The following is a 27662-nucleotide window of genomic DNA, read 5'->3' as shown; positions in this document are numbered from 1 at the left end:
TTTCTTATGTTTAGGCCAGACTTGGTGATACTCAGGAGCTACTCCTAATTCTGCACTCATGAATTTCTCCTGGCAGTGCTCTGGGGCCACATGGAATGCTGAGGATTGAACCTAGGTCTGCTGCATGCAGGGCAAGTGCCTTACCCGCTGTACTATCTTTCCTGCCCTTAGACTTTCTCTTTTAATGCAATATAACCTTCCCCTAAATCTGAAATATAGGCATATGAAAATATCTCAACTCTGTATATGGCATAGTATACTGTCAAAATATACTACTGAGTGCTTTTTATTTTTTCCCCATCTGTAACATTTTGTTTATTTTTAAATTCTAAATACTTTCTAGATGATCTGAAATCCTATTAAGAAGAAATTCTACTTTCAGCATTTACAGTTTGAGCTTTCACGATTGACATGAGAAAACTGATACTGAAAGGAAGAATCTAGATAGTTCTAGTGTTAAAAGCAGCAGTTCCTTTCCCCCCAGACCCTTGTATATGTCCCCAAACCACCACAAATCTTACACTTTCAAGATGTCTACATCCTCATCTGAAGGCAAGGAATGGAAGAACTTTGCCTTACAGAAACAATGGAAGCAATAGAGAAATGAAGAGAATTAAATTTCTCTGCCTAAAGAGAATTGAGAAATCGATGGATCCAGAGGTACTTTAGAAAAAGATACATTTGAGGAACAGCTAATATACATACATAAGATTTAAATAAACTTTGCACATTGGCAACTTTAAGAGACCTAATGTAAAATGATTATATATGGAAAGTGTTCAGGTTTTTTGTAGATGAGCATGGGTCATGGCAGGACTTTGGTTTTAACTTTAGGTGCTAAAAACTAAAAGTTTGGGCCAGAGAGATAGTACAGGGGTCCAAGTGCTCGCTTTGTACATGGATGACTAAGGTTTGATATTGGCATTGCCATGGTCTGCTGAGCAGTGCCAGTCATCACCCCTGAGGAAGGAGCCAGGAGTAAGCCTTAGGCACTACTGAGTCTGGCCCCAAACCAAGACCAAAAACAAAACAAAACACCAACAACTCAAAAATCTCCAATAGGAATTAAGACTGGGAATGCTCAAGGGGAGCACTTGGGGAAATAAATATGAATTAGAAGTTGTATGATAAAACTTTAAAATTTTTTTTAAAAAACGCAGGATTTCTCTCTAAAAGTACTTTCAGTGCTGGAGATGCAACTCAGCATAGCCTTGCAAGTGTGCGGCCACAGGTTCAATCCCCAGCACCACACACACACACACACACACACACACACACACACACACACATACACACACACACACTCACACAACACACACACACATGAAATAATAATAAAAGTGCTTTTAGTCAGCCAGATCCATACATTTCATAAACCAATTTAATCAATTGTTACTTCTTCATGAATACAAAGATTCTCCCCACAATCTGTGCCAGGACTGCAATGTGATAGCATGCTCAATTAAGATTTTGTTTAAATAACAGGTCCTACTGCTAACAAGTTCAGAAGTCAGAAAAATTCTAAGTTTAAAATTGCCAGAGTATCTTCAACTCATTCCTTTTTACTCTGTTAGAATTCAAACAAATTCAGAAATCAGGGTTATTTCTGGCTACTTGAGTAAAACACACTGCGAGTCCAGAGGGAACAGATGGAAAAAATGCCTGCTTTCTGGACTGCTCTGCCCTTTCAAACAGGATCCTTTTCATCTCTCATCCCAATTCTGAATGTGTTTATTGTTAGCCTCTGCTCTGGGAAGGACCCGGACACTGGAGCAAGTCATAACCACTTTCCATCGCTTATTTAACAGTCAGCAAGCTGCTTCAACACAGCTTGAGATTTAGAGCAAGCAACTATTATCTAGAACCCAGACTTAAATGGATATTGTTTTTCCAAATAGCAGATGAAATTAAAAGAGATACCAAAACTAAAAATACCATCTGTGACTATAAACAATATTTTCAATCCTAACCAAACTGTAACCCTTTCGGTATAGCTTGAGGTATTTAAAAATAGTTTACAAGCTAAATAGCATTCACAGTTTCCAAAGTTGCTTTTTACTGAGATAGCGTCAAATTCTCACACTATTTGAATTTCAGGACTATTTCCATGTACAAGTCTCTGCCCTCAGACCCATGGAAATACCAGACTATTCAGTGACAGAAAACGGTTCTTGTGGTGATATGGGTACTATTTCCCAATTATTGTGCTATTCCTAGGATGTGATTAAAAAAATAAGAAATTTGCAATTCATATAAAAGGAAAGCTTGCTTGAACTTCTGAAGGCAAGTCCAGTCTAGTGGAGGTATAGAAGACATTAAATCACAGAGTCAGATTCTTTCTTAAAGATTCCAGAAGAGTTCGAAAGTGTATTCTGGTTGTCCAGCATTTTCTCCATTTTCTCTCCTGTTGTGGTGATACTGGTATCTCTTTGCTTCTTACTATGAATCCATGGGATAAAACAAAGGATAGTACCTCCGATCAGGGGTGGGATCCCAGCGAGGTAGAATGCCACATCATAGGCACCAAGCTTGTCCCGGAGTAACCCTAGGAAGGGAGAAAGTTGTCACCATTAATAAACAAGTGTGGCTTGGTGGAGGGCGGCAGGGGAGGAGTTGGGGGGTCACAAGTCTCACTGATAGTCTAGACCCCTAATAGCTTTATTTCAGGAAGACTAGTTCAAACAGCATTGCAGATCACAGGTAGTTTTAAGGAAATGGGTCTGAAGTATGAACCTTTTATGACAGAAGGAAGGAAAAGGTCCTTTATCTTTGATTTTGTCCTAGATTACAGGTCTCACGGTTTTCATACCAACCATATGACATGGAAAAATTTTGCAACCCAACTTTGACTAACTCAAGTCCCCAAGAGTTCATCTGAGGTATTCCGAGATTCTAACAGAGGGTATAAAGGCATGTGTTTCAGCTGAAGGTGTATGGATCATCATACTGAAATTTATCCTATATGCGCCAAAAGCCTGCCTCCAAATGTCTACATGTCAAATTTTTCTTGGGCCTATTGGTCTGTAAAGAAACATGACTGTTTAAAATTATAATCCCTGGGCTGGAGCAATAGCACAGCGGGTAGAGCATTTGCCTTGCATGCAGCCGACCTGGGTTCAATCCCCAGCATCTCATAAGATCCCCTGAGCACTGCCAAAAGAAATTTTTGAGTGCAGATCCAGGACTAACCTCTGTGCATCGCCGGGTGTGACCCCAAAAGAATAAAATAAAATAAAATTATAATACCAAAGACTGGAGAGATAAAATAGTAGTTAAGTAGTTTGCCTTGCACATGGCTGTCCCAGGTTTGATCCCCTGCATCCTTTACAGTTCTCAAGTACCAACTAGGGTGACCTGTGAGCCCAGAGCCAGGAATAAGCCCTGAGCACTGCCAGGGCTTATTCAAACAAAAGCAAAAATTATAATCCAAATACTGAGAGATTATAAGTATAAGAGGATGAAAAAAAGGTCGTTTTGGAAAGATACTAAGACATTTTAGAAATATATTAAGAGAAAATACGAAGGTCCTTATAAGTAACATCAGGAACTAGGTTTTCTAGCACTTACACAAATATGTCACAAATATGTCCTGAGCTCCGCTTCTGAGAACAAAATACTCATTACTCTAATTCAACTACAAAAAGTGAGGATTTAAAGTTATCTTAGGGTCAGAGAGCACAAAGAGCTGAGTGCAGGCTTCCCTGAGTCCTGCCAGAAAGAACCAAGCTGCCAGACAGGGCTCTCGAAGCAAACAAAAAGATTATCTTAGTGTTTGGAACTTCTGTAACTTTTACGATACAACCTCAGTTTTCTGAAATCTCTAAGGAACATATTGTACTGGATATTTATGTGACTCTGCTAAGTAAACAGCAGAGGATTTAACCAGTTAAATACCAACATATTAATATATATATATGTATATATATATATATATATATATCCTAGACAGAAGTCTAACATATATGGCACAGAGATATGGTTTTCTTGCCCACTAAATCACAGTTTCTCACATACACCTAACTGAGCCTTTTATCCTTACTTATAAACAGTAATTATTCTATTTGGGTCAGAACCTTCTGATAAGATCAGGGCTCCGTGCTGCCCAATGTGTATTGTTCTGCCAGCTTTGAAAACTGCCTCTATCTTCTTTATTTTAGGTCCATTAGCAGTCAGTTCTAGTAGTACATAAAGTCAAAAGACCCATAATCAGCAAGTCATAATATAATTTACATATACTGGGAGTTAAGACCTACAATAGAAAATGCTGTGAACATAAATACCAGAGAATGGTTACCTGCAATGGGTGGGCCCACAGTCATGGGTATAGACATGAATCCGAGCAGAAATCCAATGGCTTGGGAGACTTCCTGGGCACCGACTAGCTCAAAGGCTATGGGGGCCATTATGGAAATGAAGCATCCGTCGAAGAGGCCCATGATTAGACACACAGCAATGAGGGCCCCGAAGACGTTACACAGGGGAATCATCATGGACATCAGGCCAATGAAGATAAAGGAGAGTACCTAGGACAGATATCACAAAGGAAACTCAGCCTAGGGAAAAGTGAATGTTAAATTACTGAGCAACATGTTTCAGATGGTTTAAATAGCAACAAATTAGTCACTACTCTCCTGCCCAGGTCAGTTCTTAGTTTTCATACATATGTCTCCTATAATAATCTCCTCAAAACTTCCCTAGTGCTTTCTTAAACTTCTATTCAGGGACAAAGAGAAATATATATGTAGAGAGAGAGACAGAGAGATAAAGCACCTGTGAGTTCTCTAAGGTCAAAGTATATGCATAGAATTCATCTTTGAATCAGTAATTTTAAAGTTTAAGGATCTCATTCTTAATCAGGACTCAACACACATCACCTCAGATTTTTAAAATTTCAACTTCAAAGTTATATACTATTGACTGAAATTCCATTGACTGGAGAAACTGAGCAACTTTTCTCTCAACCAGGTGAGCAGAGTGGCAAACAGCATGAACTTGGCTATGACAGTGACTAAGTGGCCGTGTGTGTGTGTGTGTGTGTGTGTGTGTGTGTGTGGCATGCAGGAGCCCCAGTGTGTGTGTGGGGGGGAGGGGGGCATGCAGGAGTCCCAGTGTGTGTGTGTGTGTAGCCCCAGCAGCACTTGGTCCCCAGAGCACCATCACCAACTTCCACCAAAAACAAAAGAGGAAAAGAAAAAATGCGCAGCCTCCTCTGAACCCCTTTTACTACAGTGAAAACATGTTCACTCTCTTTGTCTGGCCTCAGCATGGCACAGCGTGGTGCTCCCCTTGCAGGTTCCCACATTCCACAGACATAAGAACCCTCCATTTTGCATCTCTGTCACAGGAGGGACAGCACGGCAGGAATGCCAATGAAAGCCCTAGCGTCTGCTCTTCCATTACTGAGTTCTAAGTTCCAAACCTCTGAAACACTCATACTTTTGAACCTATTAAAGATATAACTCCAGGGGCCAGAGAGACGGTACAATGGGTAGGGCACTTACCTGGCATGCAGCTGATCTATGCTCAAACCCTGGTATCCAAATCTGGAAGTTTTATGGCAATAAGGAAGACAAGGGGGTGGGCAGAAAGACAGCACTGGGGTCAAGGGCACATTTTATATGTGTGGAACCCTGGTTCCATCCCTGGCATTATATGCTCCCCCCCACCCCCTCCCCGCCACTGAACACTGCTAGGGGTGGACCTGGTGGTTCCTAGCACTGCAGGGCCTCACCCTACACTATCTTCTCTGCTTGGCTGCATATCCCTGGGGGAGACTCCAGGCCCCCTCCCTGAGTACCCACTCGAGGAAGACATGTCTATGAGGAAGGTCAGTTTCTTAATGAAGTTCATGCCCTTTGCAGTGATTCTATTAAATAAGATTCAGTCACCTCTTTGCTCAGCGTTTTAAAAAACCCAGGGCCCAATGGAAGTTTAAATTCAGAACTCTTAAGCAAAGGTGTAGGACACCGCCCCGGACCTCTTGGTATATGTAAGCAAATATCTCTCATTAGAACAAGTAGGTTCTTCTTCCTTTTTTTCTTTTCCCTGGTTTTGAGCCACCCCTGGCAGTGCTCAGGGATCTGGCTCTGAGTTCAGAGATCACTCCTGGTAGTGCTTGGGGGACCCTATGGGATGCCAAGGATAAATTCCGGGTCTGCCACGTGCAAGGCAAGCACCCTGTCTGCTGTACTATGGCTCCGGCCCCCGGGGGGTTCTTTCTTTCAGCCCACTCCAAATGAGGAGCATTTGATGGGCTAATAAAATACATGCAAGCAAGGGCCCGCAGCGTGCTTGATGCAGCCTGTTCCTGGGAAGCCTCACTGCAGTCCTCTGCTGGCTCTAAAGCTACATTTAACTCTGCTGCTGTGGGCCCTGCATGACTGTGACCCTCAGAGACCCTGTGAGAAGTCGGGAAGCATATTCCGGTCTTGTCTGCTCCTCAGAATTGGCCTCATGCAGACAGGAGGAATGTCTGAACAAGAGTGAGCGGAAGGGGCCGGAACGATAGCACAGCAGGTAGGGCGTTTGCCTTGCACGCTGCCGACCCGGGTTCGATCCCCAGCATCCCATATGGTCCCCCAAGCATCGCCAGGAGTAATTCCTGAGGGCAAAGCCAGGAGTAACCCCTGAGCATCGCTGGGTGTGACCCCTCCCCCCAAAAAAAAGAGTGAGCGGGAAGGTTTGCTAGAAGCAGTGGGAGGAAGGAGACCCCAGGACCCCCAGAGCCCAGCCCACAGAAGTGAGCCAGGGGCAAGGCTAGGACAGGGGGCAGCAGAGACAAGAATCAAGCCCCCACCCCCCCATGGAGCATTTGATGGTAGAGAAGCCAGGAAAAAAAGCAGCAAGTCAGTCCTACAGCCTGTGTGTGCCGGGCCAAGGTGGGCGGCTCAGGCCAGGGCTCCCCCGAAGGCCCTTCACAATGTAAAACACAGGCAGTGGCCTCGAATTCACTCTGTACCACTGGTTGCCACCAACACTGCACTGCGTGTGGGTGAAAAAGAATCAGAGAAGACTTCAAGAAATCAGGCTGTGGCTGACTGTTCATCTGAAACAAACGCCTTCTCACTAAGAGCCGTGGAACTGCAGACCAAACATGGGCGAGCCAGGGAGAGTTGCCTTCTCCTTTACAAACATGGATTACAATGAGCCCCCAGAGCCAGAGAGATAGCACAGGGGTTAAGGCCTTGTGCATGGCTGACCCCTGTTCAGATCACGGTGCTGCATAGAATCGCCCCACACTGCCAGGAGTATGCCCTGGCGGGGTGGGGGGGGCACACTCCAGATGGAGCCCCATCCCCCACTCCAACCCCCCCTCCATGTGATAAGTGATGAAATAGCTTGGAGTGTTGGAGGGAGAAATGGTGCGAAGCTGCTTTGGAGTGAAATACTGGAGTATAAACACCCTTAACGTCTCCCTCCAGTGGCTGCTCCTCTTGTGCAGAGATCCCCTCACTGGCCTTTCTCCTCTGCTGCGCTCATTTCCCTCCTAGTTCCCCAGCACCTGTAAGTTTCCCATGTCAAACTGGGCCTCAGCATTGCCAACCAAGTCTCAGGACTGAGGGAAACTTCTTCCATGAGTAATTCCAAGGTGTAATTTTTAATCAGTCTCTCCTAGCTTTCCAACCTCTTCCCACGCCAGGCTCCTTCTCCTGTAGTTCCCAGGCGCATGCCCAGCTTTCCTGTTCCCAGAGTCTTGTTCCCAGAACCCAGAGAACATGTCTATCTGATGCTCAGAGCATCCAGCCCGCCCGTATCTGTGCTGAGGGCACAGTTTAAGTAGATAAAAGCTGTAATACAAAACATGTCCATTAGAGGGCCCCCTGACACCTGAAAACAAGACCAAACGTTCCATTCAATGTTTGTGTGACAAAGAGAGTCACATTCTGTGTACCATATTCCTTCCTGTAACTATCTGCCAGTACCTATACACAAAGACCACCCCAGTGTGTGTGTGTGTGTGTGTGTGTGTGTGTGTGTGTGTGTGTGTGTGTGTGTCTCGGGAGGGGGGCAGCATCTGGTTTCCTGATCCTCACAGGTCATATCTCTCAGTGGAATAGTGATGAGAGCTTCCCAGCAGGGTAGGGGCGAGGCTTAAAGAAGCTGATGAGGGAGTGTTCAGTGAATGTGGTTCTTTATTTTAATCAATAAGCGAAGGTTACTTCATCTGTAATAAATGCCTGTTCCATTCGCCATCCTGTACCCAACTTCCCAATCCCTAGGCTCTCCTTCCAGGCTGCCTTCCTCTTGGACAGTGAGCAGTCCCCACTCTGACTCGCCTCCCTCTTCCTCCTGTGGTCAAGACTTTGAAGTAAGCTGTCTGTCCACGGCTCCATGAAACCATCTCACTTAGAGGGCACCAATGCTACTGCTAAGTCCAGCGACAACCCCTTAGCCTGACTTGTGTCTGGCCTCTCACCATCAACGGCATCTAACACCTGTTCCGAGTCCTGCTTTCCCTCACCCACCTGTCTGTTGATCTACTCCCTCTCAATTAGCCTCATACAACCAAGTCCTCTGTCTCCCTACACAGGCCAGGATGCAGAATTCCTGCCCCCCAGATGCTCAGGAACTGCTGACTCACCTTGGCCTCTCCATAAGCACCACCAACTTAAACATGGCAAAAGTGGACTCAAACCATTTTTACTGAATGATGAATCTCGATCAAACTGTGAGGCTATCTGCTCTGTTCCGAGTCACAAGTCTCAGACCCAGTTTCCATGGCTCCATCGAGACTCCAATTCCCTGTTTTCTCCCTATTTGGTCCCAATAGCCCTTCCTTGGTTTTTTCTGTCCAGGTGACTTCAATAGTCTCCCAACTGGCTTCTCTAGCCTCCACACTAAAACCCAAGCCCCCAAGCAACACCCCCACGAGCACACATATATGCACAAAAAACTCCAGCTTTGCCGAGACATAAACTCAACACACATAAAATGAACCCACTTAAAAATAGTGTTCTGGGGCTGGAGAGATAGCACAGCGGGTAGGGCGTTTGCCTTGCACGAGGCCGACCCGGGTTCAAATCCCAGCATCCCATATGGTCCCCTGAGCACCGCCAGGGGTAATTCCTGAGTGCAGAGCCAGGAGTAACCCCTGTGCATCGCCAGGTGTGACCCAAAAAGAAAAAAAAATAGTGTTTTGTGGGGCTTAGTCCATGAACCAGGTCAACAAGCATCACACCTGATTTTATTTTACTTATTCTTTATTTTTAAAAAATTAAAAACAAATTGCTGTTTCATTTTTTTTGGGGGGTCACTTTTGGCAATGGTCAGGAGTTACTCCTGGCTCGACACTCAGGAATGACTACTGGTGGTGCTTGGGGACCATGTGGGATGCCGGGAATCAAACCTGGGTCAGCTATGTTCAAGGCAAATGCCCTACCCACTGTACTATAGCTCTGGCCTCATCACACCTGATTTCAGGATCGTTATATCACCCATAAGCAACCGATGGCCAGGCGCAGTCGCAGCTTCTCGCCTTCCCCAGCTCCCGGAAAAACTCTGCTGCTACAGAGCTGCCTACGCCAGGTCAGATCTTGGGAATGGAATCACAATATGTCACACCTTCCCCGCCGGTGACTGGGCTGAGTTTCTCCTGTCCTGTTGCTCCCCGGCTTAAAATCCTTGCATGACTCCTGACAGATTTCAGGATTGACATTGGTCTCTTCTGCACTCATAAAGACCTCTCCCAGCCCGGTGCCTGCCTCTCCCCGCGCCAGTCAAGCCTCCGTCTCTACTCTGTTCAAACGTCCCTTCCCAGCCATGAAACAGCTAAGCCAACTGTAGGCCCGTGACTGTGTGGTTTCCTCTGCTTGGAAAAGCCCTCCTTTGTCTCAGCTAACAGCCCCCGGACCTCGTCACACCAGCGGTTCAGGAAGCCAGTTCAGACTCTCACTAAGTGCCCAGTTTCCATGGCACCCATCGGCATTCTCACAACTGCCCTGTGCTGTCCCATGGTTTGCTCGGTCTCCCTATGAGACTATCAGCTACCGGCTGAGGGCACAGGCTGGTGCTTCAGGCACAGCATTTATGTCTGGCATGGAGAAGCCCCTTTAAATATTTGTCAATTGCATGTCAATGTGATCCTGGAATCAACATTTATTGAGGTTGAGTGCAGGAGCCACAATACCCAGGAGGCAATTTGCAATAAGGACTCTGAAAAGATCACCACCCCCCACTCCCAAATTCCATCAAAAGTTGCGGTGACTCGGCAAACTCTGCCAGAGATAAAACATTCTCCAAATGTCTTCTTAGGAAAAGAAACAGTGGGCAGAAAAGTATTCTGAACTGGCGGAGTGCCATGATGAAACAGAAGATTGTTGTTTGCCAATTTTTCATGGTGAAAGCCCCAAATTGATTTTTGCCCTGAAACAACTATGTGCACAAGGTACATTTTAGAAAATACTTCTCCTCTTACAGAAGAAATAAAACAAAGAAGGATGTATAATGAACATGAAACATAAAGGGCAACAAAAGGGTTAACAAAGTACCTGTATAGGTACATTGGAGGAGGGACCGATGTGACAATGATAGAGGGAAGTGGTCACTCTGGATCATGACTAAGTGCTGACAGGAGGGAGTGTAACATGCATGAGAAGCTGTCAGTATCTATGGTAAACCTAAATGTAGTGTCTGAGGGGCAAGAGGGGAACTGGGGGCATTGGTGGAGGGAAGTGGACACTAATGAAGGGATTGGTGCTCCATCATTGTACCCTGGAACCCAATTATGAATAATTTTGTAAATCATGGTGACTCAATAAATTATTAGACAGAAAGACAGAAAGAAAAAAAGAAAGAAAGAAAGAAAGAAAGAAAGAAAGAAAAGAAAGAAAGAAAGAAAGAAAGAAAGAAAGAAAGAAAGAGGAAGGGAGGAAGGAAGGAAGAAAGAAAGGAAAGAAAGAAAGAAAGAGGAAGGGAGGAAGGAAGGAAGGAAGAAAGAAAGGAAAGAAAGAAAGAAAGAAAGAAAGAAAGAAAGAAAGAAAGAAAGAAAGAAAGAAAGAAAGAAAGAGGGAGGGAGGGAGGAAGGAAGGAAGGAAGAAAGGAAAGAAAGAAAGGAAAGAAAGAAAGAAAGAAAGAAAGAAAGAAAGAAAGAAAGAAAGAAAGAAAGAAAGAAAGAAAGAAAGAAAGAAAGAAAGAAGGAGGGAGGGGGGAAGGAAGGAAGGAAGGAAGGAAGGAAGGAAGGAAGGAAGGAAGGAAGGAAGGAAGGAAGGAAGGAAGGAAGGAAGGAAGGAAAATACCTGTAGATAAACCTTCTTCACACCAGGTACATAATCTGCAATCCGGCCAAAGAGCAGCCGTCCAACGCCCGAGGTGATGCCAATGCACATGAGAAGCACCTCTTTATTTTTCTCATCTTGGAATTTTTCATTCACATATTTCATCTGTGGACCAAAGACAGAGAAGCCATTCTAAATATGGTGATGAAGACAGGCCGAAGTCTGAGGCTTTGTCAAAATAGCTTTTTAACTTACTCCCTTCCAAGTTCAATTATCTGTAAAATTTGTTCTGTGTTAATTTGTCATGAGAACACATTAGGAAAACTTACCAGGATTTAGATCACATAAAATAAGTGGGTTTGTTTTTGCAGTGCCAGGGATCCAACCCAGGACCTCACACATACAAGGCAAGTATTCTACCGCTGAGCCATATCCCCAGCTCAGAAGTGAGGTATCTCTTCGGAGGGAGCCGCATCCCACAGAGGCGAGAGCTGCTTTGGGTACTGCACAGGGGCGCATGCAGTGGCCGAGAGCAAACCCTAGACTCCGACAGACAAAGCCTGTGCTCGGCCTGTAGAGCTCTGCCTGGGCTCAAAAGCGACAATTTTGTGTTTTGGTTTTGGATCACTCAGATTTTGTGGTTTTCAGGGGCCAGACTCCTGGCTCTGTGCTCGGGGGTGACTCTTGGCAGTGCTCAGGGGATCATGCAATGCCAGGAATCAAACCTAAGTTTTCTGCATGCAAATCATGCACTCAAAAATACACGGTACTATCCCCCTGATCCCATAAGTGAAAACAATGTTCAGGGTAGGGGGCACACCCAGCCATGCTCAGGGCCTACCCCTGGCTCTGCATTCAGGGATAACGACTGGTGCTGCTCAGGGGACCATATAGGGCGTCGGGGATCTAATCCTGGCTGGCTGTGTGAAAAGTAAGCATTTTACTGGTACACTATCTCTCTAGTCCCTACGTGAACATTTTTTAAAGAGCTCTTTTAATTTTATAAAATGAAACCCCATGGGTCCCCGAGCCCCCACAGGAGTGATCCCTGAGCGCAGAGCCAGGACGAAACCCCGGGCACTGTTGGGTGTGGCCCTTTCCTCCCCAAAGTGGCGGTGAGGATTCAAGTATCTGTGGAAAGAACTCAATAGGGTCTGGCACAATAATGATCAGATATTCAATTTAGTCTACATTTAAAGGATTACTTCCCTCAACGTATAATCCTACTTAGAAGAGTGATCACAAACTAGCAGCCTGCTTACAGGTTGCGGGACAAGGTTGGTGTTTTTCTATGCTGTGACACTGTGTAACATAACATTGCTCCCAGAGCCCCCCAGTCTCACAGTCTGACAGCGCTTGCTTAGTATTTCCACGTGGCGGGGATTATTCACAGCAGCACGCAAAGCCCACCTGCTGTGTCTGAAATCACTGAGGTGTAGTAACAAACACAGTCGGCTGTCCCCAACTGTCAGACTCACTGTGCACTGCAGCAAATGTTCTGGTCCCCCCCAACCTGGGGGCTAGGAATGGAACTCGGGGCCCAACAAGTGTTAGGCATGCACTCTGTCCTGCCCCCAGCACCACTCCAGACACACTGGAAAGACACAGCATATTTCCCAGGAGGCTCCGCAGCCCACAGGGCTGATTCCCTTGTGGCCCCAGTGGCCTTTCTGGGTGACATCTCCTTAAGGGACTATTTCACATTAAGTCCACTTGGAAATGCAAATGCCACATCCTGTCTTTTCCATTTTAGAAAATACAGAATATAGAATATTCTAAATATAGAAATCCATCCCTAATTTCTATACTTTCAGACTGGTCCAGAATAATCCTACAAATGGCTGTGATCTCAATTCCTTATCCATCAGTTGCCCACTGTCAACATCTGTACTCCATTGTCTGCTTTTGAAAATCCCTCACAATGTATCTTAGGACTTCAGTGATGGGAAACTCAAATGTTTACAGGACTTAAGCAAACAACATCTTAGACTATAGAATTGTTATAGAGAGCCATCAGTGGTACCAAATAATACCTCTTGGTGTCCTGTTTCATTAAAAAAAAAAAGTCTGGAATCTTGACTTTTGTGTGGAAATGTTAGCATCTAATTTCAATTCCAAACATTGCATGATTCAACCCCACGTATGCCAAACAAAATGTGCCTGCCAGCTACATTAGGTCAGCTTTGATTGCAGCCTTGATCCCTTCTCACCCTGCAGCATGATGGGTTTATTCTGTGTCACTCCATGGGATCTGTTCCTTCTCAGTCTGTTTGCTGCCATTTCTTCTGCCATCTTCAGACTCTGAGCCAACTCATTCCCAGATGGTAAATCCCATTTTTGCCTAAATCCTTATTATTGCCCTGCTTTCATTTGGCACCTGAAAGCAATGGTACTCTTTTGTTTGTTTGTTTTGCTTTTTGGGGTCAAAGAGCAATGCTCTAGTTATGCTCAGGGGTTATTCCTGGCTCTGCACTCAGTAATTACTCGTGGTGGTGCTTGGGGGACAGATGGGATGCCAGGGATCCAGACCTGGGTCAGCCACATGCAAGGCAAACACCCTTCCCGCTGTACCATTGCTCAGCCCCAGTGATGGTGACTTACACACTTTTAAAGATTCTTATGCCACACACATTCTCTTCAGTAAACTCTTCCAGGAGAAAGCCTTTTCCCAAGGCATCCTGGAGCCAACATATCCCATGTGACCCCTCCCCTTCCCCTTAGGGGCTGTTCTTCCCCTGGACTTCAAAGAGGAGCTACCAAAGCAGAGAGCTGATAACATCAGAGATGACCCTCTCTTCTCAGATCCAGGGCTCACCACCAAATGCTGATGATTTCACATCTAAAATCTCTCAGACAGACTTTCTTGGGTCCATGGTCACCTGTCCAATCACTGCTCACTTGGACCACTAGTAAAGCTTTCTATCAATTCCTTCTTTGAGCCTCCCTTTCCCACCTTAAATCTTTAACCACTACTCTCTTAGGTCAAAATAAGAAATCTGGAAGACTAAGCTGGAGGGACAGTCCACGGGTTAAGGTACCTGCCTTGCATGCAGTCAACCCAAGTTCAGTCCCCAGCACTGCACATGGGCATTTAAGCACCACCAGGACAAGGATCCCTAAGCAGAGCCAGGAATAAGCCCTAAGCAGCTCCAGGTGTGCCCCCACCCCAAATCTTTAGAAGACTTACTGGAATGGAGGCGGGGGGGATGAAAACATGTAGAGCATCACATCAATAACTCAAAAATATGAATTCCATTTGAAATCATACTTTAATTATACTTAATTGATATATGAGTAAAAATTTTTTACTTTATAAAGTATGACATTAAACATTTTAATTATATAGTATTTCTTTTCTGTTCAGCATTGCTCATCTAAGATATCCACTTATCAAAGAAAATACCGCAGGGGATAAAGATGCACTCACACTGGCTTAGGTGAGGGAACTCTACCCAAGACCACAATTGTCAAGCCTGCTGTAAACACACTGACTACACTAATAAACTAAGGAAAAAATGAAAACTGCCCTTGGGCCCTTATCATCCCACACTAAGGGAGATTAGACAAAGTGGAGTCAAACTTCAGCTCAATTCTGAAGAAACTGGATAAAATTATATTTGTTCATCATCATTATTTGACATTTGAATTCAAACTCTAAGGTATTAATTCATTTCAGGAGGCACTTAAAGGAGGTGGTATACCTTGTGGGGTGCAGGGGTGGGGGACACACCCCCAGTGCGCAGAGGTTGTTCCCAACTTGGTGTTCAGAAGTAGCCTCTGGCAGTCCTGTGGGCCATGGATGTGGTTCCAGAATCAAGTCCAGGGCTGCTATATGCAAAGCTGCTGCTCCAGCCTGCTGAGCCATCTCCCGACTGTATTAAAATGTGTTTTGTTTTGTGACCTGCCCTTGCAGTGCCCAAGAGCTATTCCTGGCTCTGTGTTCAGGAGTTTCTCCTGGCAGTGCTCAGGGGGCCATATGTGGTGCCAGATATTTGAACCAGGGTCCCGACTGCCATAGTCACATGCAAGACAAGTGCCTTATCTTCTGCGCTACCTCTCCAGCCCCTACTACAACCCTTAAGAGACATCATTTAGGGGGCCATAATGACAGTACAGTGGGTAGGGGGGTTGGTTTGCATGTTTGCATGGGGCTGACCTGGGTTCAATCCTTGGCATCCTATATGGACCCTGGCCACTGCCAGGAGCGATTCCTGAGTGCTGAGCTCAGTAAGCCCTGAGCACACTGGATGTTCCCCTCAGGCTCCTAAAGAGACATCATTTAGTTTTCAAAAAAACCTTCATTCTGTGCTGCTAAATTGCTACTGTCTTTAATTAGTTGTTTATTTTCTCTCCTCCTTTTTATGGAGGTGGGTGAGGTCCAGACCTGGCAATGCTGATGCTCAGGGTTACTCCTGGTTCTACATTCAGAAATTATTCCTGGGCTCAGGGGACCATATGTGTTGTGGACTGCACCTGGATTGGCTGTGAACAAGGCAGGTGCCCTATCCTCTGGACTATCTCTCCAGCCCCATTAATTTTGTTTTCTTGTTTGGGGGCCACACCCAGCAGTGCTCAGGGCTTACTCCTGGCTCTGTGTTCAGGGATCACTCCTTGTGGGGCTCAGGGGACCATATGGGGTGTTGAAGACAGAACAAGGATCAGCCCTGCCTGTGCAAGACAAGTGCCCTACCCACTGTACTATCAATCCAGCTCTGTCCCCAATATTAAAAAGAACTTCAGTCTCTAGTATTTCCCTCCTCCCATGGCCCCCAGCCCACATGTGCAAAATAAAGTTCCTTCCTTCCTTCCTTCCTTCCTTCCTTCCTTCCTTCCTTCCTTCCTTCCTTCCTTCCTTCCTTCCTTCCTTCCCTTCTCTTGCTTTCTTCTTTCTTTCTTTCTTTCTTTCTTTCTTTCTTTCTTTCTTTCTTTCTTTCTTTCTTTCTTTCTTTCTTTCTTCCTTCCTTTCTTTCTTTCTTTCTTTCTCTCTCTCTCTTTCTTTCTCTCTCTCTCTCTCTCTCTCTTTCTTTCTTTCTTTCTTTCTTTCTTTCTTTCTTTCTTTCTTTCTTTCTTTCTTTCTATCTTTCTTTCTCTTTCTTTCTCTTCTTTCTTTTTTTCTTTCCTTTCTTTTTTCATTTGTTTGTTTGGGGGCCACAGTGCTCAGGGCTTACTCCTGGCTCTGTGCTCAGGAATCACTCCTGGCGGTATGCAAGAATCACTCAGGGGACTGTATGCAGGGCTGAGGTTTAAACCGGGGTCAACCTTGTGCAAGACATTTGTCTTTTCCCCTGTTCTCTCTCCCTGGCCTCCAAAAGGTTCCTTTAGCCAGTGAGTCAGGGAAGGGGAATGGGGAGAGTGGAGAACAAGTTGTGGGAGTGGGTGCTGGATCTCTAAGTCCTAATATCCTTCCCACTGAGGTCTCTGTACAGGGGATCTGGTTTTGTTCCTGCTTACGGCCTGCTGGCCTGTGACCGCTGCCAGCCCTGTTCTGGATCCCTGCCTCTCTCTCACCCACAGGGCACTCTCCTGCACGCTGGCTCAGAAAAGGCCTGAATCTTGGGCAACACTGGCATTCCCAATAAACACAGGGGTGGAGATGTGAAAACATTTAAACAAATGTTTCCATCTTAAACCTAGTATACTGAAATCATAAAAAAGTATATGCACAGAGGATAACATAATTGCGTAGAGCATTTGTTCAAAGTAGACATACAAATATATGTGTCTTCAGGGCCAGAACCATTCTTGAATTTGTGTTCTCAAATATTTGTGGATTCCAGGGTATATACCTCTGAGGGATAGTCTCGCTGACTGGCAGCAGGAGTGGCACCTGCTGAAGCAATTTCCATTATTCCCCAGTCCAGGGCATAATGCCTTGTAGGCATTCATTCGATCCCGGTTCGATCCCTGGTGCCGAATATAGTCCCCTGAGCCCCACCGGGGGTGGTCCCTAAGCCCAGAGGCAGGAGGAAGCCCTGGTACCACTGGATATGGCCCCAAATAACAACCAAAAACCAAAACAATTTCTATCATTCAAACACCTTTCACTCACCATGAAAGCCACATTTGGATTCTGTGAAACCCTATCTTAATGCTGTATCTTCCAAAGATAAACAAGAATCCATGACCCTAAACATCTGCTCGTTCTATATATATCAACGGGCAAGGGAAGGAGCAAAAGGCTCACAGCTCACCATTCCACTGTCCTCTCAGAGGTTCCTAAACTTATCCTGCCTCTTACTCCCCTTTCAGAAAAGTAAAAAAAAGTGTCTGATCCGTGGAGGCCTCTCTCAAGTGAGCAAACCCAAAGATTCCCACAAACCATCAATTACAGTAATCAGAGGCACTACTGCCCCTAGGGACAGGCCGGCAGCCCTGTGAGCCTGCCAGCTGGACACAACACTCTGCTCTCCCCTGCACAGATCCCAGGACCCCAGAGGCAGACCCCAATTTGAGATGCCAGGAGCAGCAACCTAGGGCAGCAAACACCCCAGGGCTGGCCTCTGCCCTGACTCCCCCATCTCCCACTCTGCCCCACAACACAGCCACATGGATGGGATGGACACAGATGGTCAGCCACCATGGAAGTTCAACCACAGTGAACAGGCCAGACACAGTGGATCGGGCAGCCACAGCAGATGGGTCAGACACTGGGTATTGGTGTCTGACAGTATACAGGACACCAGAGTAGACAGGTCAACTACAGTGGATGGGTCAGCAACATAGGATGGAATAGGTCAGCCACCAGTGGGTAGGAAAGCCACAGTGGACAGGTCAGCCACCAAGAGACATGTCAGCCATGGTGGATAGGACAGTAAGTTGACAGAAAAGCCACTAGGATGAATAGGGGAGCAACACGGATGGGACAATCACAGTGGACTGGTCAGCTGCCAGTGCAAAGGACAGCCACAGTGGATAGGTCAGCCATGGTGGATGGGAAAGTCACAGTGGACAGGACCCCCATAGTGAATGGGGCAGCTACATGGATGGGACAGTCACAGTGGTTGGGTCAGCTACATAGCCAACCCCTCAGAAAACTCAGACTGTTCTTCTGCCCCCTCATGAGGGACCCTTGGACCCGGACCAGCGGCCAGTCAGGAGAAGCCTGGCAGGCAGGGTGGCCTCAGAGTTGAGCTCCCGACTCAGGTCTGCCCTTTCATCCACAAAGCCAGCTTCTGGATCCTCTCTCCCAGCACGATCAAGAGCAGAGCTGTCCTGACTGTGCGTGGCACTGGGCTATGAATGCAAACACTCGTGCTTGCCAGACAGGCGCCTTCAGCCCCCAAGATGCCTACCCAGCCTCCAAGGGGTGGTCATGCCAGGAGAATACAAGCTGGCTCTCAGAGTGTCGACTAGGAGAGATGTGGAAGGTGCAGCCACATGTGAAACCGGCTCCACTAAAGCTGACTGGAGTGCATTACTAACCCCAGTTTCTCCTCCACAGATGGTTTCAGAGAAGTGCCCAAGAGAAGAGGAGCCCAAACTGCTTTATTTACAAACACCCAGAACCCAGGGGCAGTGCTCAGAGGCCACCAGTCAGCTATCAACAGTTTCTCAGATTGTGTGACAGGACCATGTCAAAACAGGCATTAGCCTTGCCACTTCCCTCCCGCTCCATGCAAGGCAATGGGTGATTTTTGGTGAACATTATGTAATGTTTATGTAATTTTAGTCTATGGAGATATTCTAAACCTTTGCTGCACACACAACTTAACCTCTGCATCTTTGGGCTTTCCCCAGTTGGTGAAACTACAGAGGTTAGTGAAACTACAGAAGACAAAGATAACTTTATTTTGGGCCAAGGACTTGAAATAACAGGTGAATGACTCAAGTGCCAAGTGCTAACAAAGGCAGTATATCTGGGGCTGGAGCGATAGCACAGCGGGTAGGGCATTTGCCTTGCATGCGGCTGACCTGGGTTCGATTTCCAGCATCCCATATAGTCCCCTGAGCACCGATAGGAGTAATTCCTGAGTGCAAAACCAGGAGTGACCCCTGTGCATTGCTGGGTGTGACCCAAAAAGCAAAAAAAAAAACCAAAAATAAACAAACAAAAACCCCCAAAAAACAAAGGCAGTATATCAGGGAGGGCAGAAGAATGGCCAAAACAGGTTTGCAAGACCACTGCCCCCCCCCCCCGCTCCTCCCCCAGGAGCCTCAGAGCACAAGTGCCCGAGCTGCCCCAAGGGCAGAGCAGTAAGGTTTCCCATCGCTGCACCGCTGTTCCCTCTCCTGCAGACAAATGCTCTCAGCATCTGCTGTCCTTGCTCTTCCTATAAAAATTTACCCACCTGGAAAGGGGAGGGAGGCAAGCTGGTCTCTGGGAGAATAAACACTAGGGCCAGCGTGGAGCACAGGGCTCTGTGCCTTTTCCGTTTGCACTATGCTGCCCCCCACAATTCCATCAATGCTACAGATTTCTTCAGTTTGGGAATTCAGAGCCATTTCTGCAGCTTCTAGCTTCCCAGAAGGACCCTGAGCTCCAGTTACGTTTTCACTCCAGAGATAAGCAGCTTCATCCTGCTGCCTCTCTTGATGCCCTTTAAAGTAATATCTAAGTCTATGTCCATTCAACATCTGAAAAGTGATTCCATAAATCTAATAAACAGCCCTGTTTAAACATACATTTAACTCTCTGTGCTTAAAAGGAAAAAAAAAGGGCCTGGCCCCTTTAAAAATTAGATGTATGTTTGAAAGGGAGTAGAAAGCCTGGCAGAGTGGTTAATGAATAATCCCAGAATTTGCTGCAAATCAAAACTTTATACTGCCTTTTGGCTTTAAAGTCAAGTGAACAGAAATCTTGTGAATAAGGATTTGATTTGTTTTGTTTTTCTAAACAATTGTATCTGCTTTTTTTTTTCTTTTCTTCTTTCTAGATTTAATATAAATTAAACAAGTAAGGATTCGCTCAGAAATTTTGCATGAACAGTAAAACACAGAGAGGTGATTCAAGAGGGGAGAAAACTCCTTAGATCTGGGCACATAAAAATGAAGCCCTTTATATCAGGTAACACTGAAACAAGTTCTTGTAAGGCCATTAATATTTGCTGGTTAGGGAGCCTTAAAATATCATCTTTAGTGTGATAGGCAAAAAGTGAGATTCGGATCGACTGTGCTCTGAGAATAACAGATTCTCTAAGAAGCACTTGAAGGGAACAGACAAAATTTCATGGCGTGCCAACATTTTTAAGGACTGCCATCTGGAAGCAGGCCGGTGCCTGCCGGGGGCTAGGGTTGTTCCCTCCCTGACCACGCTCGCTTGAGGCAGGGCTGTTATAGCTGCCTCCTCGGCCCACCAAGCGCACAGTGTTCCCTCAGGTCTAGTGGGAGTTTAGGAGACAGGGGCAATCAGCTCTGTTTGTTTAAAAGGCCTGTGTTTCCATTTCATTAAGACGGGTTTCCATGGTGTCCGTAATCATAATGGTACTGTAAAGAGATAAAAACCAGGGCTGAGGAAAGAGTTTTCAGAGTGAAGGATAAGAGAGAGAGAGAGAGAGAGAGAGGTGGCCAAAGGGTTGCCAAACTCTGGGCTATTCTGAAAATATGCTTTCATTTTAACAAGTCTCTAAAGTTTCGGTTATTTGTTTTTTCTTTTCCTGTTCTTATAAAGATATACTTCTTTATATTTAACAAATGCAAGACCAAAAACCAGCTATCCTGGTCACCAATGTTATTTAGATAAAATCAGTATTCGGCAAAATATTCTACAGGAATAAAATCAATTTGGGGGCTGGAGCGATAGGACAGTGGGTAGGGCATTTGCCTTGCACATGGCCAACCTGGGTTCGATCTCCAGCATCCCATATGATTCCCCGAGCAACATCAGGAGTAATTTCTGAGAGCAGAGCCAGGAGTAACCCCCGAGCATTGCAAGGTGTGACTCCCCCCAAAAAGGCAACAAAATAAAATAAAACCAATTTGGTTTTAGAGGCCAGTCCAAATAATCCTGAATATTAGAAATGTAAGATAGGTTTCATTTTCAAATAGAAAAGACTGGACAGACAGTACAGGAGTGACGGCACTTGCCTTGCACATGGCTGACTAGTTTGATTCCAGGCACCACAGTTAGTCTCCCAAATCCTGCCAGAAGTGACTTCTGAGCACAGAGCCAGGAGTAAGCCCTGAGTACTCCTGCATGCGGCCCAATATCCACCACCCTCATCCCCAGCCACCTGCAACCGCCCCCTCAGTACCCCCACCCCACAACAAACACATTACACAGAAAGTCTGGCACTCATCAAAAAGAACAACAACCAATGTTGGTGTAGATGCAAGGGAACAAGGAGCCCTCATTCAGCACTGGTGGGAATGTCGGCTGGTCCAGCCATTTTAGAAGACAATATGAACATTCCTCAAAAAAAAACTAGGACTTGAGCTTCCATGTGACCCAGCAATTCCACTCCTTGGAATTTACCCCCAAGGACCCCAAAACACAAATCAGAAAAGACATCTGTACCCCATGGTTCACTGCAGCACTGTTCACAAAAGCCACAGTCTGGAAACAACCCATGAACAGATGACTGGATCAAGACAACTATGATTGGGGCTGGAGCCATAGCACAGCAGGTAGGGCATTTGCCTTGCATGCGGCCCACCCGGGTTCGATTCCCAGCATCCCATATGGTGCCCCAAGCACTGCCAGCACTAATTCCTGAGATGCAGAGCCAGGAGTAACCCCTGAGCATCCCCGGGTGTGACCCAAAAAGAAAAAAAATAAGAAAACTATGATTTATACATGAGGAAATGCTACTTTGCCATAAGGAAAGACGAAGTCATACAATTGCTGACACATGGATAGACCTCGAGAGTAACACACTGAGTAAAGTTGATAAAGAGAGAGACAGACAGAGAATGATCTCACTCATACGTATGATACAAATAAAAATAGCAGGGGAATAGCTAATGCCTGAAGGCAATAGAAAGGAAGAGCAAGAGAACTCAGTGGTCCTTAGTAGGAAGCCTGCCACTGTGAGCAAGGATTACTTCACTCAGATTTTGAGAAGCATACTTTACTTTGCAGCCCTGGCAATGTCAATATATTAGTTACTCCTAGCTCTATTGGGAGATTGGGATAGATCAGGGAGAGGACACCTACAACAAGGACAGAGGGAAGTGTTCACTCTAGATAAGCACTGGCCCCAGAAAGGAGAGAAAGTGGTGGGTGTGATACCCTATCAGTAACAGAATGGCCAACCACAGTACCTCAAAGAAAAAAGTACCAGACACAGAGGCAGGTTGGGGGAACAGGAAGGAAACTGAGGACATTAGTGAAAGGAAGTGGACACTGGCAAAGGACCTAGTGTTGGAACATTGTACACCTGAAATCTGATTATGAATAATTTAACTTCGTAATTCATGGTGACTCAATTTAAAAAAAAAATTTTAATCACAAGAATTCTTAGGTTACTTTAAATTATTTCATGACCTGACAAAAATTTCTGTGCTAGGTACCTCACAAATCATCAAAAATTATTCTATTTCTTACTGAGTAATGGAAGGCATTTAATCTGTTGATTTGTTTAAATATTCATTCATGCCACTTACATCCCATTTTTACTCTGAATAGTTTCTTAGAAATGATTCTCTGAGTCGAATTCCCTGCTGAGTTGGACAGAGTCAGTAGACTGTGTGTGAATTAGTGCACTGTCTCTCTTGGAGGGATTCAGCCCTCCTCTCCTCTGCTCCTGAGGGGTGCTCTGGGGCTGGGCCTTATTCCATGTGTGCCGGGATGACCCCCAAGGCCAGTACTTGGCAGAACTCTTTGAGGATGCGCTGCTGTCTGTGGTCAGTCCTCTTCAGAGGCATGTGGTGGTTTAGGTCTCATTCCTTTAAAAAAGAGGGTGCTCCTTTAAACCTCCTTCGGGATTTGCCTGGAATTTTGCTTTTACCTGTTTTCTAAATGTACATGCCAAAAGACTGGTGTGGATTACGGAATCCCTAATTAACAGCTGAATTCATGAAATTAAAGTATATCATAAATTTGGAAAGGAACCCATGATTGCCCCTCCCCCCAAAAGACTAAGTCTGATTAAGCTTATAGTTTAGAAGCTTTGAGACACACTTCATTTGAAATTAGAAGGGATCACTGGAGCAAGTATTACTTCACTCAGATTTTGAGAAAGTATATTTTGCATCCTGGCAATGTCAACATATTAGTTATTCCTAGCTTTATTGAGATATGATTTATATATCACACTCTGTGAATGAAAGATGTACAGTGTGATGATTTAACACATTTATGAAAATATTGCAAAGTGAAGACCACAGTAGAGGTACCCTCCTTCACCTCATGACACCTCATAGTGTTATCTTTTTTTGTACTGAGAACATTACATTTACTCTCAGCAACTTTAAAGTACAGAATGCAGTATGGTCAACTAGAGATGGTACCTTTGGTCTGACTTGCTGATCTTACAGCTAAGATTTGTACAATCTGACCATTTTGACATTTCTGACCTCCCTCGCCCCTGCCAACCACCATTCTAGTCTCTGAATTTAAGCTTGGATAGAGGGTAGGCATGGTAAGGTACCTTTAGAAGAGTACAAAATCCATTCCTGGGCTGAGCGATAGCACAGCGGGTAAGGCATTTGCCTTGCAGGTGGCCAATCCAGGTTTGCTTCCCAGCATCCCATATGGTCCCCCGAAGACCATCAGGAGTAATTCCTGAGTGCATGACCCAGGAGTAACCCCTACGCATCACTGGGTGTGACCCCCCAAAAAAATCACACTCCTAAAACATATACAGTTCTGTCAATCAATGCTCCCTCAATAATATAGAATGATGTATAGGCTGCTGGTTTATTGAAATTTTAATTCATGAGTTTAAGGTTTATGTGATTTTTCCAAAGCAGCAGAGAAATGGAAGCATTGGTTCTTATTCATGATGTTAAATTTTCCCTGGATTCTAAAGTGAAGTCAGACCAGACCTTCTATGAAAACATACCTTTCTACCTTCTCCTAAGGTCCCTCACTAAGATCTGAGAAATGGGGGTGCTGACGAGGGGGCGCCTTTACCAGAGCTCCCACTGCCTCCCTTTCATCTGTAGGGCATACCATGTGGGTGCCTTACACTGTACGTTTTTTGCTTGCTTGTTTTAGGGTCATACCTGGTGATGCTCAGAGCTTACTCCTGGCTCTGTGTTCTGTGCTCATTCAGAACATGAATGGCAAGGATGGCACCGCCACCTTGAGAGGGTTCTGGATGTAGCCATGCATTACCATTTCACGAACTATTTCTATTTTGGGGGTGGGGCGGGGGTTTTTTTGGGGGGCAGGGGTCACACTCAGCAGTGCTCAGGGCTTATTCCTAGCTCTGTGCTCAGGGATTACTCCTAGCGGGCTTCGGGGGCTATATGGAGTGCCAGGAACTGAACCTAGCTTGGCCACACGCAAGGCAATGCAAGGCACGTATCTTATCCTTTGTTCTATCACAAAACCCTATTTTGTTTTATTTTTAGTGAAGCAACAATAGTTTTATGGAAAGAACTTTTTAAAGTCATTTCTATTTTTTTAAAAAGTCCATCTATTTCATGATTTACTTCACATAACATTTACCATTTTGATTTTTTTGGGGGGAGGGGGGAAGATTAGTGTTCAGGGGTTATTCCAAGCTCTGTGCTCAGGGGACCATATGTGGTGTTGGGACTCAAACCTGGGGTCAGTCGCATACAAGCAAAGGCCATAACCCTGTGTTCTCTCTCCAGCCCCCAGTTAACCACTTGTCAGCGTAAAGTCAGTGGCATCAAGTACATTCACTCTCTTGTCCTGTGGTCACTGTCATCCATCTCCGGAAACTTCTCAATTCTCCAATCGGAATCTCTGCACCCACCAAACGCTAACATCCAATGTCTACCAAGCTCCAGCCCTAGGAGCCTACATCCTACTTTCTGTATACATGAATTTTAATCATCTAGTTAAAACCATCAGTGTGTGACCTTCTGTGTCTGGCTTATTTCACTTAAGTTTCATCCAAGAACTGCATTTGTGGGTGGCTGGGGTGGGATGAGTTTCTACCAGTGCTCAGGGGGTCCAGGAGCCGCCCCCAGCAATACTCAGCCCAACTAGGAGGCTCTGGCAGTTTGGTGCTCAGATCTAGCAGTGCTGGTGCTACCGGGGATTTCCAGCAGTACTTGGAGACTATGTGGTTCTGAGGACTGAACCCCGGGCCTCACACATCAGGCATGTGCTCTGCCTCTGTAGTCACTTCCCTGTTCCCTATTGGTGATTAAAATAATTTGTTTTTTTTGTATATAGGTTTTGAAGAGATGAATCATAAGGCTAAGTGTATGCTTTATATTCAGGAGACCTGGGTTTGATCCCTGGCACCACAAGTCCCCCAAGCATTGCTGGGACAGCCCCTGAGCACTGCCAAGTGTGGCCAAAACCCCAAAACAAACAACATGAGGTACATAGGACGATTATGTTCTGTGAATTTTATTACAGGACAGAAAAGCAGGTACCAGGCCTGATGTCCTGTTCTGACCCCCTGCGACAGGTTTGCTTTGAAGGTGAAAGTCACACGAGAGCTTCGAAAGCATCTCACCAGGAAGAGGAGGATGGGGACACTGGAGCCCCGGAATTCAAAATGGCCCGAGAGCTAAAGAACGGGAGCAAGGAGACACCTAGAGAGAAGAGAGGTGCGGGGACTGTTAGGCAGCTAGGAATTACCCTAGGGTAGAACAGGAGTGGGAAAAGACAAGGCAGGTATTGTGAGACGTCCCCAGGGTAGCTCTTGAGAGTATCACCTCACAAAAGAAAAGCACAGGGACACAGTAACAGATGCAATGACATGCAGATGGGACACTAGGTTTCTGTGGCGGCTACTATAGCACTTCATGGGCACTGATCACTAACGGGTTGGCCCGTGGACCTCCCTTCCTCTCTGCGCCCGAAACCCATTCTTCTGCAAGCAGCTGGGAGGAGGTCCAAGAGCTCACCTCTTGCCATGTTCCTATTTAAAGTTCCTGACGTTGAAACTGGTCTAGATAAGCAAAGAACCGCTGGTTTCTCTTACATGCTCTAAACCACACTCTTATCATTAACAATTTTCTGGTATGTGTACCCAGAAAAACAAATAATCTCTAAACTTATTTCTCTTCAAGTGAACTGCATGGAGATGCTCATCTTCTGGGGTTGGATGTTGAAGATTTTTTAAAAAAAATGAATTTGCAGAACATAAAGTACATTTGAATGAAAAGTGATCATGGATAGGGAAATTAGCAGACCATGAATCACAACCAACCTATCAGCTCAGCCTGAAGTTGGTGCAAAGTGTATTTGAGCACCAGGTACATGCTAAATGCTGGGGTTGAGCAATAAAGGGCAGCTGTGTCCCTACTCCAGTCTACCTGCCTGGTTCTTCTTGACCACTTCCTGAGGGGGCTGGATACTTTTCACACAATGCGTTGCAATGTGTTTATAGATAAACTCAGTTTTCACTACTGAGTTTTTTCCTTACTTACACTGAGTACATTCCTTACTTACACTGAGTACATTATGTATGAGAGCCTGACAGAAGTATACCACTGTTGCTTAAATTTAAATTAAAATAATTTCTAATGTTTGTGCTCTTCTTTCTGCCCCAAACATTAATTTTTTTTTATCATTTTGGGACCCATATCAAAGGATAATGTTTATGCCTGAAAAAACAGGCATGATTTCTTTAAACCTCCATTGAATTTTCTAAAAATACTTATTTTTTGGCTAACTATGATTCAGAACACATGACAAACTTACTCTGCCTTACTCAAAGCAGTGCTCTGTTTGGGTTTAGTTACTTGTAAATATTTTCTAGATTAAGTACATCCTGCCCTCCTATGGAATTCCTCTGCTAATACAGTACAATTTAGGGGAGGGGGCCTCAAAAATACTTGGACTCACTTGTTCTAATGGGTGTGTTCTGTATATATTTAAATCCCTCATAATGTGTCACAAGTGGCCAGGGCTTCATTATGTCAAGGAGGAGAATGCTGGTGAATACTGCCTAAAGTACAACACTGATAAATGGGTGAATTTTCACTAACCCGAGCAGTCAAAATGCAGCAGATGTTGAGATCTGCAGGGAAATAAATGCAAGGTTAGAAAAACAAGAGAAGCGGAGATACCACTGGAAATAAATTCTGGAAAAAAAAGGGGTTGTATAAAGTGAAGAAGAGGAGAAATCGAATCATTCGTGTAATAAGCACATGGGTACTGAGGATAGTAGTGGGCTGTTAGAAGATATCTAAGTAGTGAACAAAGTAACCAATGAAAGAAATAATGCTGGGGTTCCAGGCAAGAATTGTTCACCTCAATATGCAGATTTTAATACATCAGTTAAAAGTAAGTTACAAAATAAAAAAATTCATCAGCCACTGACCTTAAGATATTAAAGAAAAATCTATGTCAGAAGCTTCCCCAGGGCAGCAGGAAGTTTGTTTTTGTTTCCTCTGATTATGTCATAGTGTGCTTCA

General features: G+C 45.2%; 1 protein-coding gene across 1 annotated transcript in view; it reads right to left on the bottom strand.

Annotated features, from left to right (window-relative positions):
• Positions 1 to 1363: 1363 nt before the first annotated feature.
• Positions 1364 to 27662, bottom strand: part of SLC16A10 (solute carrier family 16 member 10) — a 133432-nt gene continuing 107133 nt past the window's right edge. Inside the window, exons 4-6 of the mRNA XM_055136951.1 lie at positions 11235 to 11378; positions 4295 to 4523; positions 1364 to 2545 (exon numbers count right to left, since the gene is read on the bottom strand). Coding sequence (XP_054992926.1) covers positions 2316 to 2545; positions 4295 to 4523; positions 11235 to 11378 — 603 coding nt within the window. The 3' untranslated portion in view covers positions 1364 to 2315. The remainder of the gene's footprint in view (positions 2546 to 4294; positions 4524 to 11234; positions 11379 to 27662) is intronic.

The sequence above is a fragment of the Sorex araneus genome, chromosome 4 (genome assembly GCF_027595985.1).
Source record: "Sorex araneus isolate mSorAra2 chromosome 4, mSorAra2.pri, whole genome shotgun sequence".
Lineage (NCBI taxonomy): Eukaryota > Metazoa > Chordata > Mammalia > Eulipotyphla > Soricidae > Sorex > Sorex araneus.
This window is presented reverse-complemented; position numbering and strand designations above follow the sequence as displayed.